This window comes from Globicephala melas, chromosome 2 (genome assembly GCF_963455315.2).
Source record: "Globicephala melas chromosome 2, mGloMel1.2, whole genome shotgun sequence".
NCBI classification, from domain to species: domain Eukaryota; kingdom Metazoa; phylum Chordata; class Mammalia; order Artiodactyla; family Delphinidae; genus Globicephala; species Globicephala melas.
Genome location: NC_083315.2, coordinates 64780289 through 64795366, shown reverse-complemented (window position 1 = coordinate 64795366; position 15078 = coordinate 64780289). Strand labels below are relative to the sequence as shown.

General features: G+C 54.2%; 1 protein-coding gene across 1 annotated transcript in view; it reads left to right on the top strand.

Annotated features, from left to right (window-relative positions):
* Positions 1-15078, top strand: part of PAQR5 (progestin and adipoQ receptor family member 5) — an 86937-nt gene that overhangs the window by 65203 nt on the left and 6656 nt on the right. Inside the window, exons 5-6 of the mRNA XM_030875124.2 lie at positions 4144-4270; positions 12508-12604. Of these exons, the coding sequence (XP_030730984.1) occupies positions 4144-4270; positions 12508-12604 (224 nt within the window). The remainder of the gene's footprint in view (positions 1-4143; positions 4271-12507; positions 12605-15078) is intronic.

The window sequence follows — 15078 nt, the reverse complement described above, 5'->3', positions numbered from 1 at the left end:
AAGTCCCGGTCCGTGGTGTTGGCAGGTTTGCTGTGGTGTAAATACTCCTGCCACGGCCGGCTTCAAGCCGACATCACTGAGCACAGGGCTGGGGAGAGATGCATGGTAGGTCCCCATTACGTAGCAGTTCCTCTGTACAGATACAGCGGGTGCATTGACTGAACAGTTGTTACTCTTGTTAATATGATGGATAGCATTGTAAGTTTATGTCATTCAATTTTTTTTTTTATAAATTTTATGTATGTATGTATGTATTGGCTGCGTCAGGTCTTCCTTGCTGTGTGCAGGCTTTCTCTACTTGCGGTGAGCGGGGGTTACTCTTCGTTGTGGTGCACAGGCTTCTCATTGCAGTGGCTTCTTTTGTAGCGGAGCACGCGCTCCAGGCGTGCGGGCTTCAGTAGTTGTGGCACGCGGGCTCAGTAGTTGTGGCCCGTGGGCTCTAGAGCGCAGGCTCAGTAGTTGTGGCGCACGGGCTTAGTTGCTCTGCGGCGTGTGGGATCTTCCCGGACCAGGGCTCGAACCCGTGTCCCCTGCATTGGCAGGCGGGTTCTCAAGCGCTGCGCCATCAGGGAAGCCCTGTCATTCAATTTTTAATGATGGCTGTGTTTAACAACTGGCTTGCGAGTTCTCTGACACTAACAATCTGCTGTCACAGGCCAGGGTGAACCAACTCCACTCATCAGTGCCGGTCTCTGTTGTGCCCCGCAGAGAAGGGGGTGGTCACAGACCCCATCGGTCTGGAGGCTTGTAGGGGTTAGAGCTGCAGGGATAGAGTGAGGGGAGGTGGTGGGTTGACACCCTCTCCTCCTGTCTCCTCTCCTCTCCCCCAGTTGTGGGCATCCCAGCTCTAGCCGCTTCCTCCCACCTGGTCCTGCTCCAGGTGTGAAAGCAAAGTCACCATCTTCCCTTTGCCCAAGAGGGTGTGTGAGGAACCTACCTCCAACCTGTTCTCCCGCCCCTCTCCCTCTCTCTTCACTAGTAACACACACGTGTGTACATACACGCCAACACACATACATAGACAAACACAGACACACACGCACACACACACACACGAGTCTCTACGTGCTCACCGGCCCTCAGTGCTCTGCTGCCCAGTCCCCACTGTTCACTAAAACTCTGGTTGCCGAGGCCCCAGCCTCCTCCTGCCTCACAGGATCCACGCAGGCCCCGTGGGCTCTCTCTCCAGCCTTTGATGCAGGGGCACCCCCGTGCTCCTCAAACCTCCCCCGCTTCCTCTGGCCCCTGTTACATCACTCCCTCCTAGTTTTCCTCCCACCCATTCACACGCTCATCCTGCTTGGCCAGTTCCCCTTCCTCCGTCCCCCCATGGGTGCACAAGCTGGGAGTCCATTCTGGGGCCTCTGCTCTTCCATGGTCAGGCTCCCTGGGAGATCTCCTCTGCTCCCACACCATCCCCCAACACCTCTGGGGGACACTCCCAAACCCCATCTCTAGTAAACTGCTCACCCAAGCTCCACACCGCATCCAGTCCTGGAACAGAGACTGTCTACATCCTCCCCGCCCCCGCCCTTGCATGTACTCCCCTTCGAGTCAGAAATCTGTGAATGATCAAGTTCCCCCTGCCTCTCACTCGCCACCCACCCCGCTTCACCATCCTGTCTAATCGGTTGGCAAACTCAGTTGAGTTTCTCCTACATACTTTTCAAATCGGCCGTGCCCCCGTCGGCTTGACTCAGTCCCTCACGCCTCTCCCCTGGGCTTCACCCAGCTGCCCTGCGGGCTTTCCTCCAGGCCTTCTGACCATGGCACTCCTCCCACTTAAACTTTTCCAGGTTCCCGGTTACCTGGGATGAAGTCCAAACTCCTTAACCCGGCAGCTTCCATCGCCCTCGATCGCCTGCCCCAGACTCAGTTATGATAAGGGCAAGCGTTTCGGAGGCATCACGGCAGGCTCCGTGCCGAGCACCCGACCCACATCCCACATCACGAAGGGGTGGCCTAACGCGGGGCTTAGCGGCCTAACTGCACCCCCCCCAATACTTATATGCTCTTAGGCAAGATACAGTTGGCATAGTATGTTCCTCGTGGGAGTGTTATAAAGATTAAATGGGTTTTGTAAGTGAAGTGTGTCGGACAGTGCCCGACACTTAGTAAGCAACAGAAGGCAGCGATTACCACGATTACCTACTTAACCCTGACAGCAGGTCCCTGAGGTGGGGACCATCATTATACCCACGCTACAGGTGAGAACACTAAAGGGAAGTTACCCGGGTCACGCAGCTTGTAAACGGCAGAGCCAGGGCCTGGGAGCCTCAGGGCCCCTGCCTGTGGCTTCCTCCAAGTCCCCGGGCCTGGATCCACCTCCGTGGAGCTCTGTCTGATTCCTTCATTTCTGCTCTGCCCTGGGAACAACTCCCTGAGGACAGCCATGTGTCTTTCACATCTGGCTTTCCAGTCCGTAGCCCAGAGCCTGACATGGGGGTGTTCAGTAAACCTGGAAGGAAGGTCTGGTCAGTTGAGAGAGCCTGTGGGATCCACCTGGGACTCCCTGGTCTACAGCCATCTCTCCTCCTCCCCGACCCCGTGGAAACCCTCGATCCCTGGAGGGTGGCGTTTGCTCAGCTTCCTCCCCGATGTCCAGCTGTTCCCCTCCCTCTTGGACCTCCCGCGCGCTTGCACTAGGCTTTGACCATCTTAATCCCCTGCTCAAAAACGTTCGGTGGGCCCCCTATTGCCTGAAAGGGGACGTTCACTTTCCTCAGTCTGGCATCCCAAGGTGTCTCCTGGTCCCGCTCCCTGGAAAGCCGTCCCTGCCCTCAGTCACCCGTAAGAATCCCCCATCTTCCAAGGATGCTTCCAAGGTCAGCCGCTTGACTGCATGCGTGCCCATCCTGGACATCCACCTCACCCTGGAACCCGCCTGGAGGCACTCACCAGTTTCCCTTTCCACTGCGCTTTTCGGCAGGGACTGAGTCTCCTTCGCTCTTGTATCACCCGTGGAGCTTGGCCCCAGCCAATATCCCCAGAGCAGATGCATCCCGGTCCCCATGGGAGCTTCCCCATGGTATCAGGCTGAGGCAAGAATCTGTCCCCCTGGAGGCAGTTCCAGCTGAAATCTCACAGGTAGCCTGCAGGAGTGGGGAGCACTGTACCAGGAGTGGTGATTCTTGGCCCTTTCTGCCTGTATGACCCTGGACACATCCCTGGGCTTCACTAGATTTCACCAGTCACATGGGATCAAAGGCAGAGGTTGAACCTGCATGGCCTGAGGTTGAGGTCAGCCTTGAACTAGCATTCCAGGGTTCTTTGTTTTTGGATAACAGGTGTCCTTAGGCCTGATCTTAGGCTCTGGGCTGACAGGCCTGCAGCTGCCTCTCTCAAAAGGGACCTCAGCAGGTGAGGGTGTCTGGAGAGGCCATCTGGTCCAGGCTCCTGGACACATCCGTCCCCTTTGAAAAGGACAGTGATCTCCCCTGTTCTTTCAAACAAAAGCTGTAGCAGACAGGTCTCTAAAAGGTCCTTCAGTAACCCTTCTCTCACAGACTCCAAAACCTAAAACGAAACAAAATGCTGAGGCTAGCATCTCACGCCCAGCCTCTCAGCTGGCCAGTCCCCCAGCCCGCTGATATGACACACCTCGCCTCGGCAAGGGCCCTCCCTCATCCCACCCTCCCCTCCCCTGCAGGCTTGATCGTTCCACAGGGGACACCCATATCATCAGGCAGGTGAGATGTGCACACTCAGAGCAAAGCTGAGCACACTGGGGTGTCACCGTGGACCATAGTTAAAAGCAGGGACTGTTGCTGAACTGCCTGCGTTTGAAGCTTGGCTTTGCTGCTTTCTAGCTGTGTGCCCCTGGGAGGCTTACTAAACCTCTCTGTGCCTCCATTTCCTCATCTGTAAAATGAGGATAAGTGCAGGATTGATGTCAGAGGGTGGTTGTAAAGTTTATGTGAGTTAATGCATGTCAAGCCCTTGGAGCAGCGCTGGGTTCACAGAACATTCTCATGCTGGGGGGGTGATGCGTGATGGCATAAGCAAGGGGGGAGCGGCAGGACTGCTCATGGTCTATGGGGATGATGGGGGGTTCAGCCAGATGTGGGGGGGGGTTGGTCTTCCCAAGGAGTCCGGACAGTGCTGAGTCCTGGCTTATTGCCCAAGGCTGGTTTTTCTTCCCAGGCTCGGCCATTGCCTACTCTGCCTATGTGTTCCCGGACGCGCTGGTGAACACCGTCTTCCACGACTACTACGTGGCCCTGGCTGTGCTGAACACCATCATTAGCACCGGCCTCTCCTGCTATTCCAGGTACCCGGCTGCTCTGTCTCAGGTGGGATGGGGTTGGGGGCGGCACAGAGCACGCAGCTCCCTGGACTGTTGGAGGGGACAGTGGAAAAGATGCTCGGGAACCTGGGACTCAGTTCCAGATGGACTTCCAGTGGCCGGGCAGGACCAGCTTCACAGGCACACGCCTGTGCAGGCGCTCGGGGCCCTGTGATCAACAAGGCTCCGCACTTGGTTTAATTCCCTGCTGTTGTTGTTTCGAAACACTTAATGAGTTTTGAACAAGGGGGTCTCCCTACTTTCCTTCTGCCCTGGGCTCTACAAGTTATGTAGCTTGTCCTGTTGCTGAACAAGTCACTTACCCTCCTTGAACCTCAGTTTGCTCATCTATAAAATGGGGTCAAGGGAGTTCCCTGGCGGTCCAGTGGTTAGGACTTGGTGTTTTCACTGCTGTGGCCCAGGGTCAATCCCTGGTTGGGGAACTAAGATCCTGCAAGCTGCATGGCGTGGCCAAAAAAAAAAGTGGGGTCAACACAGCTACCTTGTGAGACGGATGTAAGGATTATAGGTAATGTATCCAGAACACCTAACACAAGCCTGGCCCATAGGAGGTGCCCCATAAGTGGGCCATCTGCTAATAGGGACAGAGGGGGCCGGCTTCTTGATAGAGGCACACCTCGGAGATACTGGTTCAGTTCCAGACAACCGCAATAAAGCCAACATCACAATAAGGCAAGTCACACAAACTTTTTGGTTTCCCAGTGCATATAAAAGTTATATTTACACTACAGCCTATTACGTGTGCAATAGCATTATGTCTAAAGAAACAATGTGCACACCTTTATTAAAAAACACCTTATTGGGCTTCCCCGGTGGCTCAGTGGTTGAGAGTCAGCCTGCCGATGCAGGGGACACGGGTTCGTGCCCCGGTCCGGGAAGATCCCACATGCCGCGGAGCGGCTGGGCCCGTGAGCCATGGCTGCTGAGCCTGCGCGTCCGGAGCCCGTGCTCCGCAACGGGAGAGGCCACAACAGTGAGAGGCCCGTGTACCGCAAAAAAACAAAAAAATAAAAAACTTTATTGCTAAAAATGCTATCATCTGACAACACAGTGTTGCCACAAACCTTCAATTTGCAAAAACCACAATAAAGCAAAGTGCAATAAAACAAGATATGCCTGTCTGTGTGGTGGGTGATAGATGATATTCAAATGTCCAACACGTCCCCGGGGAAGACCGGTGGCCATGAGTCATGCCCAGCTCGCTGGCTCTTATTCCTTCTATTTTTTTCCTTCCACTCAAGGAAGCTCATTGGAGTACGAGTACAAGAGGCATTTTTTAGGATAACTACTCTAGTTTATTCAGCTCTTGGTATAAAACTGAACTACCCAAAATTACTTGGGAAACCTCTGGAATGGTGGTGTTGGGGTAACATCCCTGTGTAGATGGTGCTGGGAGCTGGGGGCCTTTCATGGTGGGTTAGGAAAAGTGCCAAGGAAGGCTGGCGGTCACCCCTGGCCATCTGTCCCCCTACCCGCGACTCCACTGAGCCAGTCTGAGTCTTCCGAATAGACTGCTGCTGGCCTCATAGAATTCGTATTCCTGGCAGCCGCCACCTCTTCCCTCCCCAGGAGAAAACAGGGAGGGAGAGGTATGCTTCTGCAACTTCCCCGCAATGATTTTGGCTCCAGCTTTCTCTGGGTGACACTTTGGTTTTGTGGGATCCAGAGGTAGGCAAGTTCCCCAAACCTGACAGGTTGGTTTTCTTTAAAAACCAAAGGATAGAGCCTTAAACAGCATCGGGGATGCTTGTCCCAACTTGCCTTCCACTTACCTGTCCTGAGGCAGGTGGTGGGAAGCACAGAGCTGCTTGCCATGGGGGTGAGTTTCATTTCCAGGCTCAATGTCAAGACTGGGCTTTGTGTTGCTTCGTCCCTGGGGTGGGATTGGGGGTTAAGCTCCCCCTTCCCTCTTCCTGGAAATCAGAGCGCCCCTCCAGCTGTGAGGAGATAGGGTCTGCCCAGAGGGTAGAAAACTGAATCAGACATCATGGGGTTATTATTTCCTTCTCCCCCAATTCCTCAAGGGCTCTGGCGATTAAAAGCTCTTTCTGAAGCGCAACCTCTGTGCCAGGCCAGAGCTGTGAGGGCTGCCACGGGTGGGGGAGAGGAGGAGATCGGGTCCCTGCCTCGGGTGAGACAAGGTGTAACATACATAGAAAAGTAACACTGATGCTAAAAACAGCCCAAGAGAGATGAAGCGTGGCCTGGAGGCACAGTGTCTGGATGTGAGGGCTCACCGACAGGCCTGGGCCAAAGACACACCTGGATCAGGTCCTTGGACGAGCCACTGTCCTGCCTGTTTAGCTTCTGCGGGGCTGTGTGGCTCTGCTGTTACGAACTTAGGATCAGAGGGAGGCGAGCACTGCGGACGGGTGGGGCAGGTGGGCTTCGTGGGTGGAAGAAACAGTCCCGCCATTCATGATCCAGGACTGCTTTCCCATGAACTCCCAATGCCAATTCTTGGAACTTTTTTTTTTTTAATCTTCCTGAATCACCTATAAGCCATGAGGGTATATTGTTTTCTTCTAGCCAGGAGTCCTCCCTGATTGTTCGGGTACAATGAATGGGTCTTTTTTGGTTTCTTTTTAATTTATTAATTTTGGCTGCGTTGGGTCTTCGTTGCTGCGCACGGGCTTTCTCTAGTTGTGGCAAGCGGGGGCTACTCTTTGTTGCAGTGCGCGGGCTTCTCATTGCGGTGGCTTCTCTTGTTGCGGAGCTCGGGCTCTAGGCACGCGGGCTTCAGTAGTTGTGGCTCGTGGGTTCAGTAGCTACAGCATGCGGGCCCTAGAGAGTGTGGGCTTCAGTAGTTGTGGTGTGCAGGCTCAGTAGTTGTGGCTCACGGGCTCTAGAGCGCAGGCTCAGTAGTTGTGGCGCATGGGCTTAGTTGCTCCGCGGCATGTGGGATCTTCCCGGGCCAGGGCTCGAACCCGTGTCCCCTGCATTGGCAGGCGGATTCTTAACCACTGCGCCACCGGGGAAGTCCCTGAATGGGTCTTTTGAATGTGACATGCCTGGCACCTTTAGACAAACTTGTTTGGCAGGGCAGGTTGGCCAGGAATCTCTTGAATGTCCATTTGGGGCTTCTCCCTTGTCAATGAAATGGATTATTTCTGTTTATGGGGCACATCTGTGGCTGTTTCATCCATCCATCTATCCATCCATCTACCTACCTATCCATCTTCCCACCCATCCATCCATCTACCCACCCACCCATTCATCCATCCACCCGTTCATCATCCGTCCATCCACCCTTCCATCCAGCTACCCACCCATCCATCCATCTACCCAGCCATCTATCCATCCACCCATCCACTTATTCAGTTTATCCACCCATCCACCCACCCATCCATCCATCCATCCATCTATCCACCCACCCATTCATGCATTGATCTACCCACCCAACCACCCATCCTTCCATCAGTGCATCCAACCAACCACTCAACATTCCTTAAATGCCTGCCATGCTCCAAGTGTCATGTTAAGACCTGGGAAGACAGGGATGAGTGAGGCTCAGTCCTCGTCCGCAGAGAGTGCCCCATGCAGTATGAGAAGCAGACTGCAGACCCTCAAAAAGTCCAGATGGAGTCATCATTTCCTTTAAAGGCCAGAGGAAAAGGCTTTCAGTGTGTAGCATTACAGGGTATAACGTAAGCAAATAATGATAATACAAAATGCTTGGATTCCCAGGCTTCTGTGAAGTGGCCTTAGGAATGAGTGTTGAGGAAGGTCAAACACTTTAGCTGGAGAGGAGGGAAGGGCCTTTTGGACAGAGCCAACAGCCTGGACAAGGGCGAGGGCCTGGAGAGGATGGGATGGCATTGGGAGGCAACAAGGAGCTTCAGAGTTGCCAGAGCCTGTGGGGCTGGAAGCGGGGAGAGAAGCTAGAGGGGGGCTAGAGAGAGGCGGGGGAAATGGAAGCACCTCGTGTGTCCTACAGAGGACTGGCCCTGTCCTCGTGAAGGACAGTCAACTTCCTAGGAAGACAATTCTGTGGGCTCAGCTCCCGTGCCCTGTGGGGCTTAAGTGGGAGCTTGGGGGACAGAAAGGGAGAGAGGGGCAAACCCCACATGCTGAGAGTCAAGGATAGAGTGGGATGTCCCCCCGTGGGCCCGTCCGGCCTCCTTCGCATCTTGTCCGCTCTCCTTTCCGTGTGTCCGTGGATCCCTGCTCTTACAAGGCCCGTCCCCTTTGTTTTCATTCTCTGTCTTTGTCTTCAGTGTCTGAGGAGTGAGGAAGGGGACTCGTGTGTGCGGAGAGGCTCTGGCCCTGATTAACTTCAAGAGAAGCAGGTGGAGGAGGGCGAGGGCCGTCTGGGGTCCCGATTTCACAGACTTGCTGTGCTGCCTCTGGCCAATCACGGCCTTTAAACAGGGGGCATCTAAGAAGATGTCCCCTGGGTTCCTTGTGGTGCGCGCATTCTATGATGCCCGCTTCAGCGCCTTTTCCAAGCTTTCTCTCATTGCCTTCTTCCCTATCCCCCAAGCCCACGTCTGCCTCCCCTCTCCCGCTCTATCTGTCCGTGGTATGGCCGGGAGTGGCTGAGAACCACCTCCTTCCCCGAGCAGCAGACCGTGGAGCTCAGGAGTCATGCTTTAGTTATCCACATGCTTCCCAGAGTAGCATGGTCCTACTGGCGTTCATTCCCTTACGATACATGTCCATTAGGTAAAGTCCACCCAGGGAGACGTGGACTCCCCCAACTGGTCTCTCGATCCTTATCATGGAATTCAGTTCAAAGGAACACGTTCCAGAAAACCGCTTTCTTGTTCTGCAGCATTTGAAGGGGGCAATGACAGAACGGGTGACCTCTCTGTGGCTCTCAGAGCCAGGTGAGGGTGACAGAGACCCTGCCTGCTCATACCCGCCGACAGCCCGAAAGCCCAGGAAGGCACCACCCCTCTCTCAGGAATGTTAGTTACACAGTGTTTGCTGTTCACCACGAGTCACTGTACGCACTTTTCTGTTCATCCATTCAAAGCATCCAACCGTTGGACACATACTTGCTCAGTGAAATGCCTTGTGGTCGGTGCTGTGAGGGAGAGATGAATTTTCACCCTTGGTGGTTAGTGAGCTGTGCTGTGAGAGCCTTGCCGTGGCAGTGCTGTCGTGGCAGCTCAGAGAGGCATGGGGCAGGCCTGGAAGGGGGTTTGGAGGTCAGAGCTGGAGACAGGAGGCTTAGCAGACAGTGGTTCTCAGATACATCTGGAGGTCAGAGGGTTCAGTCAGATGACATGGTGCTGCTAGGGCCAGGGGCCAGCACGTGGAAATGTCCACATTCCTGCTATGTCACCCACACAACAACCAAACTACCGTAACACCCGCCCCCAACACACATACAGACACACCTCCGCAACAGTATGATGTTTCCAAAGGCCCACTTCTTTCCAGCACGAGCTCCAGAATTCACCTGCAAATCTTTCCAGCTTTGTTGCAACAAGAATTTATCAGGTTTCAGAATAGACTGGTATTGTATCAACCCTCTCTTGCTGGAGGCTTCTCCCCAAATCCAGTGTTTCCTGCCCACCTGGTTCTAGGCAGAGGAAACCTGGCTCCCTGACTCCCAGCTCTGGGGTGCAGGGATTGCCTTACCAGGCGAGGCTTTGGAGACTTTGTGGTGTGGGGTGCTTTGGAGTATGCTGTGGCGACACCCTGTGGCCTGATTTGGAATTGCACCTTGGTAGTGGGAACCGCCCCCCGCCCCCCCCCCCCACTCCGCCTCTGTGGCTGCTGGCCCTTCTGCCTCTTATTCTTTGTTGCTGTCTCTCGTCTGTTCTGCTTTTTCTCCTTTTTCCCTCTGTAGACTCGGCTTTGCAGCTGGAGAGGCTGGTTCGTTTGCCCTTGGGAAAGTACTTTATCAGGCCGGGCGAAATGTCTCAAGTTGCAGGAAATCCGTGGTTTGGGGGATGGCCCTCGTCAGCCAGAGCCAGCCTTCTTCCTGTGTAAGTGGCCGCAGAAAGAGCATGCTTTAATAGCGAGTCTCTTTGCACCCAGAGGTGATAGGCGGTGGCAGTGCATGGGGAGGGAGGGAGTGGGCTTGCCGTGGTTGGACAGGGTCTGCCAGCGTGGACTGAGAAGGCCATCGAGATGGGCCCTGGTTCCTGGGGCAGCGGGAGTGTGTTCCGATTGCCTCCTGGGGCAGAGGGGTGTCTGTAAGGTAAGGACAGAGGCTGGGTAGTGGTCAGATGCCTGCTCTCCCTGCATGAGGGGAGAGGGTGGGAAGCCAGCCAGATGGCCCTGGCTGTAAATCCTAGCTTTGCCTCTTATTAGCTCCTGTGATTTTAGGCAAATCACGCAGAACTCATCTGGTCCCTCCTGTTCCTATTTTCTGGTACGACGTAGCTACAGGATGGGGACAGGATGGCTCCTACAACACACGTTCTTTTTAAAAGCTGCCATTTCGTGAGTGTCACTCTGTGCTGTGCACAGCTGTAAGCTCCTTGCGAGCATCATTTTATCAAACCCTTGCAACAATCCCTTGCAGGGATTCTGTTGTTGTCCCTATGTTACACATGAGGATTTTGGGGCACACAAGGGTTACATCACCTGCTGGATGACATGGTCACAAAGGGCGGGGACAGGATCAGACTCAGGGTGTCTGCCAGATTGTGACCCTGTGCAACCTCACCAATCCCGGGGTTTGTGGTTCCTTCCAAGGCTGGGGTTCTGTTCTGGGGGACGATGAATTGAGGTCCCTTATTTCTTCTCCTCCTTCTTGAACTTCTCTTCCATCTCTGCCCAGTGTCCACAGGGTCAGGAAAGAAGGAGGGACATGCCCATGGGCTGGAGCAAAGTTGGAGCTGATCTCTGGAGGTTATGGGGCTTCTCGGGGTCCACGGTGGCCACCTCTTACCCAGAACAGGGATCCCCAGGCTGGGCTGCCCTGAGAGCTGGAAGGCACACAGCAGCCTGGCGATGTCATGTCCTCAGACACGATTCTGAACTGGACACTGGGGATGGAGAGCTGAGCAGACCCAGCTCTGCCCTCGAGGAGAGTTCCCCGACCACTCAGGAGGCAGATGTGGGTGTCTCTGCCATTTTCCACACCAAAGGATGTGGGCACAGTGGGGCTTGTAGTCAGGTGACTGCACTGGCTCGTAGGGGACGTGAATAACCTGGAGGGGGAGATGGGCCTGGGCTGCAGGGGCAGCAGTCTATGTTTGGTGGAGAAGGGGCAGGCCAGTGGGCTGGGACGGGGTATCTGGGGAGCAGAGGTGAAGAGCAGTGGTGGGACATAGACTCCATCCCCGCTGGAGAGTGCGATGAGGGACAGAACTGTCGACGGGGGGCTGAGATGGCCCCAGCGCCTCCCTCATCTTACGGGCTGCACTAGAACAGCTACCCCACGAGCCTCGGCGCCCAGGCTCTGCACACCACCCTTGGGGGTCCTCTGGCCTCGCAGCCCTGTGGGCACCAAGGGAGGATCCATCCCCCACAATACACTGTGCTGCTAAAGTGGGTACCAGCCCTGCCTCCCGGCCCAGCCTGGGCGTGTGAGCTCTCCCTCGCCCGAGCCCCAGTTCAGGGCTGTGGTTTCATGTGGAGCCTCTCTTTACCCCTCCCCTTCCAGTATCCAGCCTGCCATCTGTGCTGCCCGGCTCCGCACACCCTCAGCTGCTGCCCCCTCCTCAGGCTGGGCCCAAGCCAGCTGAGGCCCCATCGTGTTCCATCCAGGAGGAGCTGCCTATCTTTGCCACAGTCAGCACCACTCATTTTAATGCTGGCTTCATCTGTCTTGGAACCGGAGGCAGGTGGGGGTGATGATGAAAGAGAGAAGGAAGGACCATGCTTATTCAGTTTCCCCAGCCCAGTATCTCTGTGTGTGGTATTAAATATTCCAGAAATCTTAAACACCTAATTGTACCCAGGGCTTCTGCAGGGTAATCAGCTGGTGCCTCTGACTAATTAAGCATCTCAACCTTCGCAGAGGTGCTCGCCCCAGGAGCCTCTCAGGATGCTGGGAGACGGTTGCCCCCTCCCCGCCCACCCTGAGCTCTTTCCACATCTGAGACTGAGCCGTTCCCATCAGGGTGGGAGAAGTGGAGAGCGCTGGGGGAGAAGCTGCTGGCCAGGAGGAGCTTGTGCAAAAATGCTTGTCCTTCGTGGGTTACTCGCCCTTGGTTATTCTTAATGTGCATGTGTGTGTTATTTACTGAAACTCTTTTTTCATTCTCATTTCTCCCCCCTTTCCTTCCCTGATTTAGGTTTCTTGAGGTCCAGAAGCCCAGGCTCTGTAAGATGCTTCGTGTCCTGGCCTTCGCTTATCCCTACACCTGGGACTCCCTTCCCATCTTCTCCAGGGTAAGGGCCCGACTCCAACCCCTCTCTGCCTGTTGGTAGCATCAGGGAATCAATTGTGTCCTGAGCTCTGCGGGTCAGAGCGCCATCCTGGTCACAGTGGGACACACAAGAGTAGAGTCCCAGGTGCTCCTTTTTTTTTTTTTTTAATAAGTTTATTTTATTTATTTATTTTTGGCTGCATTGGGTCTTCCTTGCTGCGCGTGGGCTTTCTCTAGCTGTGGTGAGCGGGGGCTACTCTTCATTGCAGTACGCGGGCTTCTCTTTGCAGTGGCTTCTCTTGTTGCAGAGCATGGGCTCTAGGCTCACGGGCTTCAGTAGTTGTGGCACGCGGGCTTAGCAGTTGTAGCTAGCAGGCTCTAGAGTGCAGGCTCAGTAGTTGTGGCGCACGGGCTTAGTTGCTCTGCAGCACGTGGGATCTTCCTGGACCAGGGTTCGAACCCGTGTCCCCTGCATTGGCAGGCGGATTCTTAACCACTGCGCCACCAGGGAAGCCCCCCTGCCCCCAGATGCTCCTTTAATGGCACTTGCAGACTAATTAAGAGACGGCATGAACACAGAGGCCCTGATGAACATAGGAGATGCACCAGTGGCCAGTGCTGACTGGGGGCCCAGGAGCAATCGCAGAGGGCTGGGCAGGGGAAGCAGCCTGGGGTTCAGTAGAGTGACCAGGAGAGCGGGCTCTGGAAGCAAATCTGTAATATTTACTCACTGCAAGACATTGGATGAGTTATCTTCCACCTCTGTGTCTTGATTTCCCTCATCTGTAAAATGGCCTGGTAATAACACCTCCTTTTGTCAGGCTGTGGGGAGGATTATATGAGACAATGTGTAAAGTGCTAGCTGGTGGTGAGAGTCCAGTAAATGCAGTATTATATATTATCATCAATTAACATAGTAGTAGTAGTGAAGGAAAATGTATGAATGAAGGTCTTAAAGGATAGATGGGAATTAGATGGAGAACACAAAGGAAGAGGGTGTAGGAGGAAAGGCAAGAAGGGGGAAAGTTCAAATCCCAGTCCCACTTCTCACTGGCTGTGTGACCCTAGGCAATGAACAGAAGCTCTCTGAGCCTTGGTTTCCTCATCTTTATTTTTTTTTAATTTTTTATTAATTTATTTTATTTATTTATTTTTGGCTGTGTTGGGTCTTCGTTGCTGCACATGGGCTTTCTCTAGTTGCAGCGAGCCAGGGCTGCTCTTTGTTGCGGTGCGCAGGCTTCTTATCGCAGTGGCTTCTCTTGCTGCAGAGCACGGGCTCTAGTCGCCCGGGCTTCAGTAGTTGTGGCGCACGGGCTGAGTTGCTCCGCGGCATGTGGGATCTTCCCGGACCAGGGCTCGAACCCGTGTCCCCTGCATCGGCAGGCGGATTCTTAACCACTGCACCACCAGGGAAGCCCTTCTCATCTTTAAATGAGGCTGACATCCTGTCCTTCACAGGGGGTAGAGGAGAATAATCAAATAAACAGAACTGATGGGCTCAGCAATGCCAAGCCCAGGCCCAGTGGGTGGAGTTTCCCTCCCAGAGGCAGCGTAAGGGTCTGCTGCATGAGGCCAGGATGGCAGGGCCCAGGGATAAAGGAGGGGGGTCGAGCTGGCTTCATTAGCTGAGGCACTGAGCGTGTGCTCCTGCTGAGTTCGTGTGGGCCTGGGGGGGACCCAGAGATGGGGATGCAGCCCATTTCCCTGAATCCTTCTTCGAGGACACAGACCACACACAGGAAACCAGAGCAAAGAACAAGCCGGTCCCACAAGGCCACCAAAGCATACAGCACAGGTTCTTGCTGTTATGAGCGCTGGGTGCTCCTGGCACTGCACCAGCCAGTGGGCAGCGGGGGAGGGGAGGGCTTACCCTAAATGGCAATGTGGCTGAGCACACAGGTTCTGGAATCAGCCTGACTTCACTGTTAGTTAGTGGTTTGCAAGTCACCCTCCAGCCCAGTTGCCTCATCTGCAAAATGGGGGGAATAGTCTCTGCCTTGTGGTCATTGCTGAGGCTCTGATGAAGTGATGCATGTAAAAGGCCCGGCCTAGTGCCCTCCGTAGTGGTGGCTGCCGCCACTATTTATAACAATCGTACAAAAACCGTACTGAACTCCACACCAGGGTAATGTCCATAATTAATAGTTTGTGATGATTCAGAAGGCCTTCCAGGGACTTTTAGGCCTTAAAGGCTTAATTAGGAGCATCAATTCAGGGGATCTGCTGGTTAGAAGTGAGTTCAAGTGTGAATAGGCCATTTTTTATGATACTTACGTTTTAGCCCCAGGAAAAAAGTAGCGATATATCTAACTGGATTTTTCTTTTCCTTTACTTTTGTCTTCACTTCTGTTGTTTTCCTTTTCTTCCTTCCTTTCTTTCTTTCCTTTTCCTTTTTTTTTTTTTTTTGGAATTAAATAATCCAAAGGCTCTCATGAGCGTGCGGGGGATTAAACTACAGTTGCCTTGGGTCTCAGCTGATCACACTCAGAACAGGAA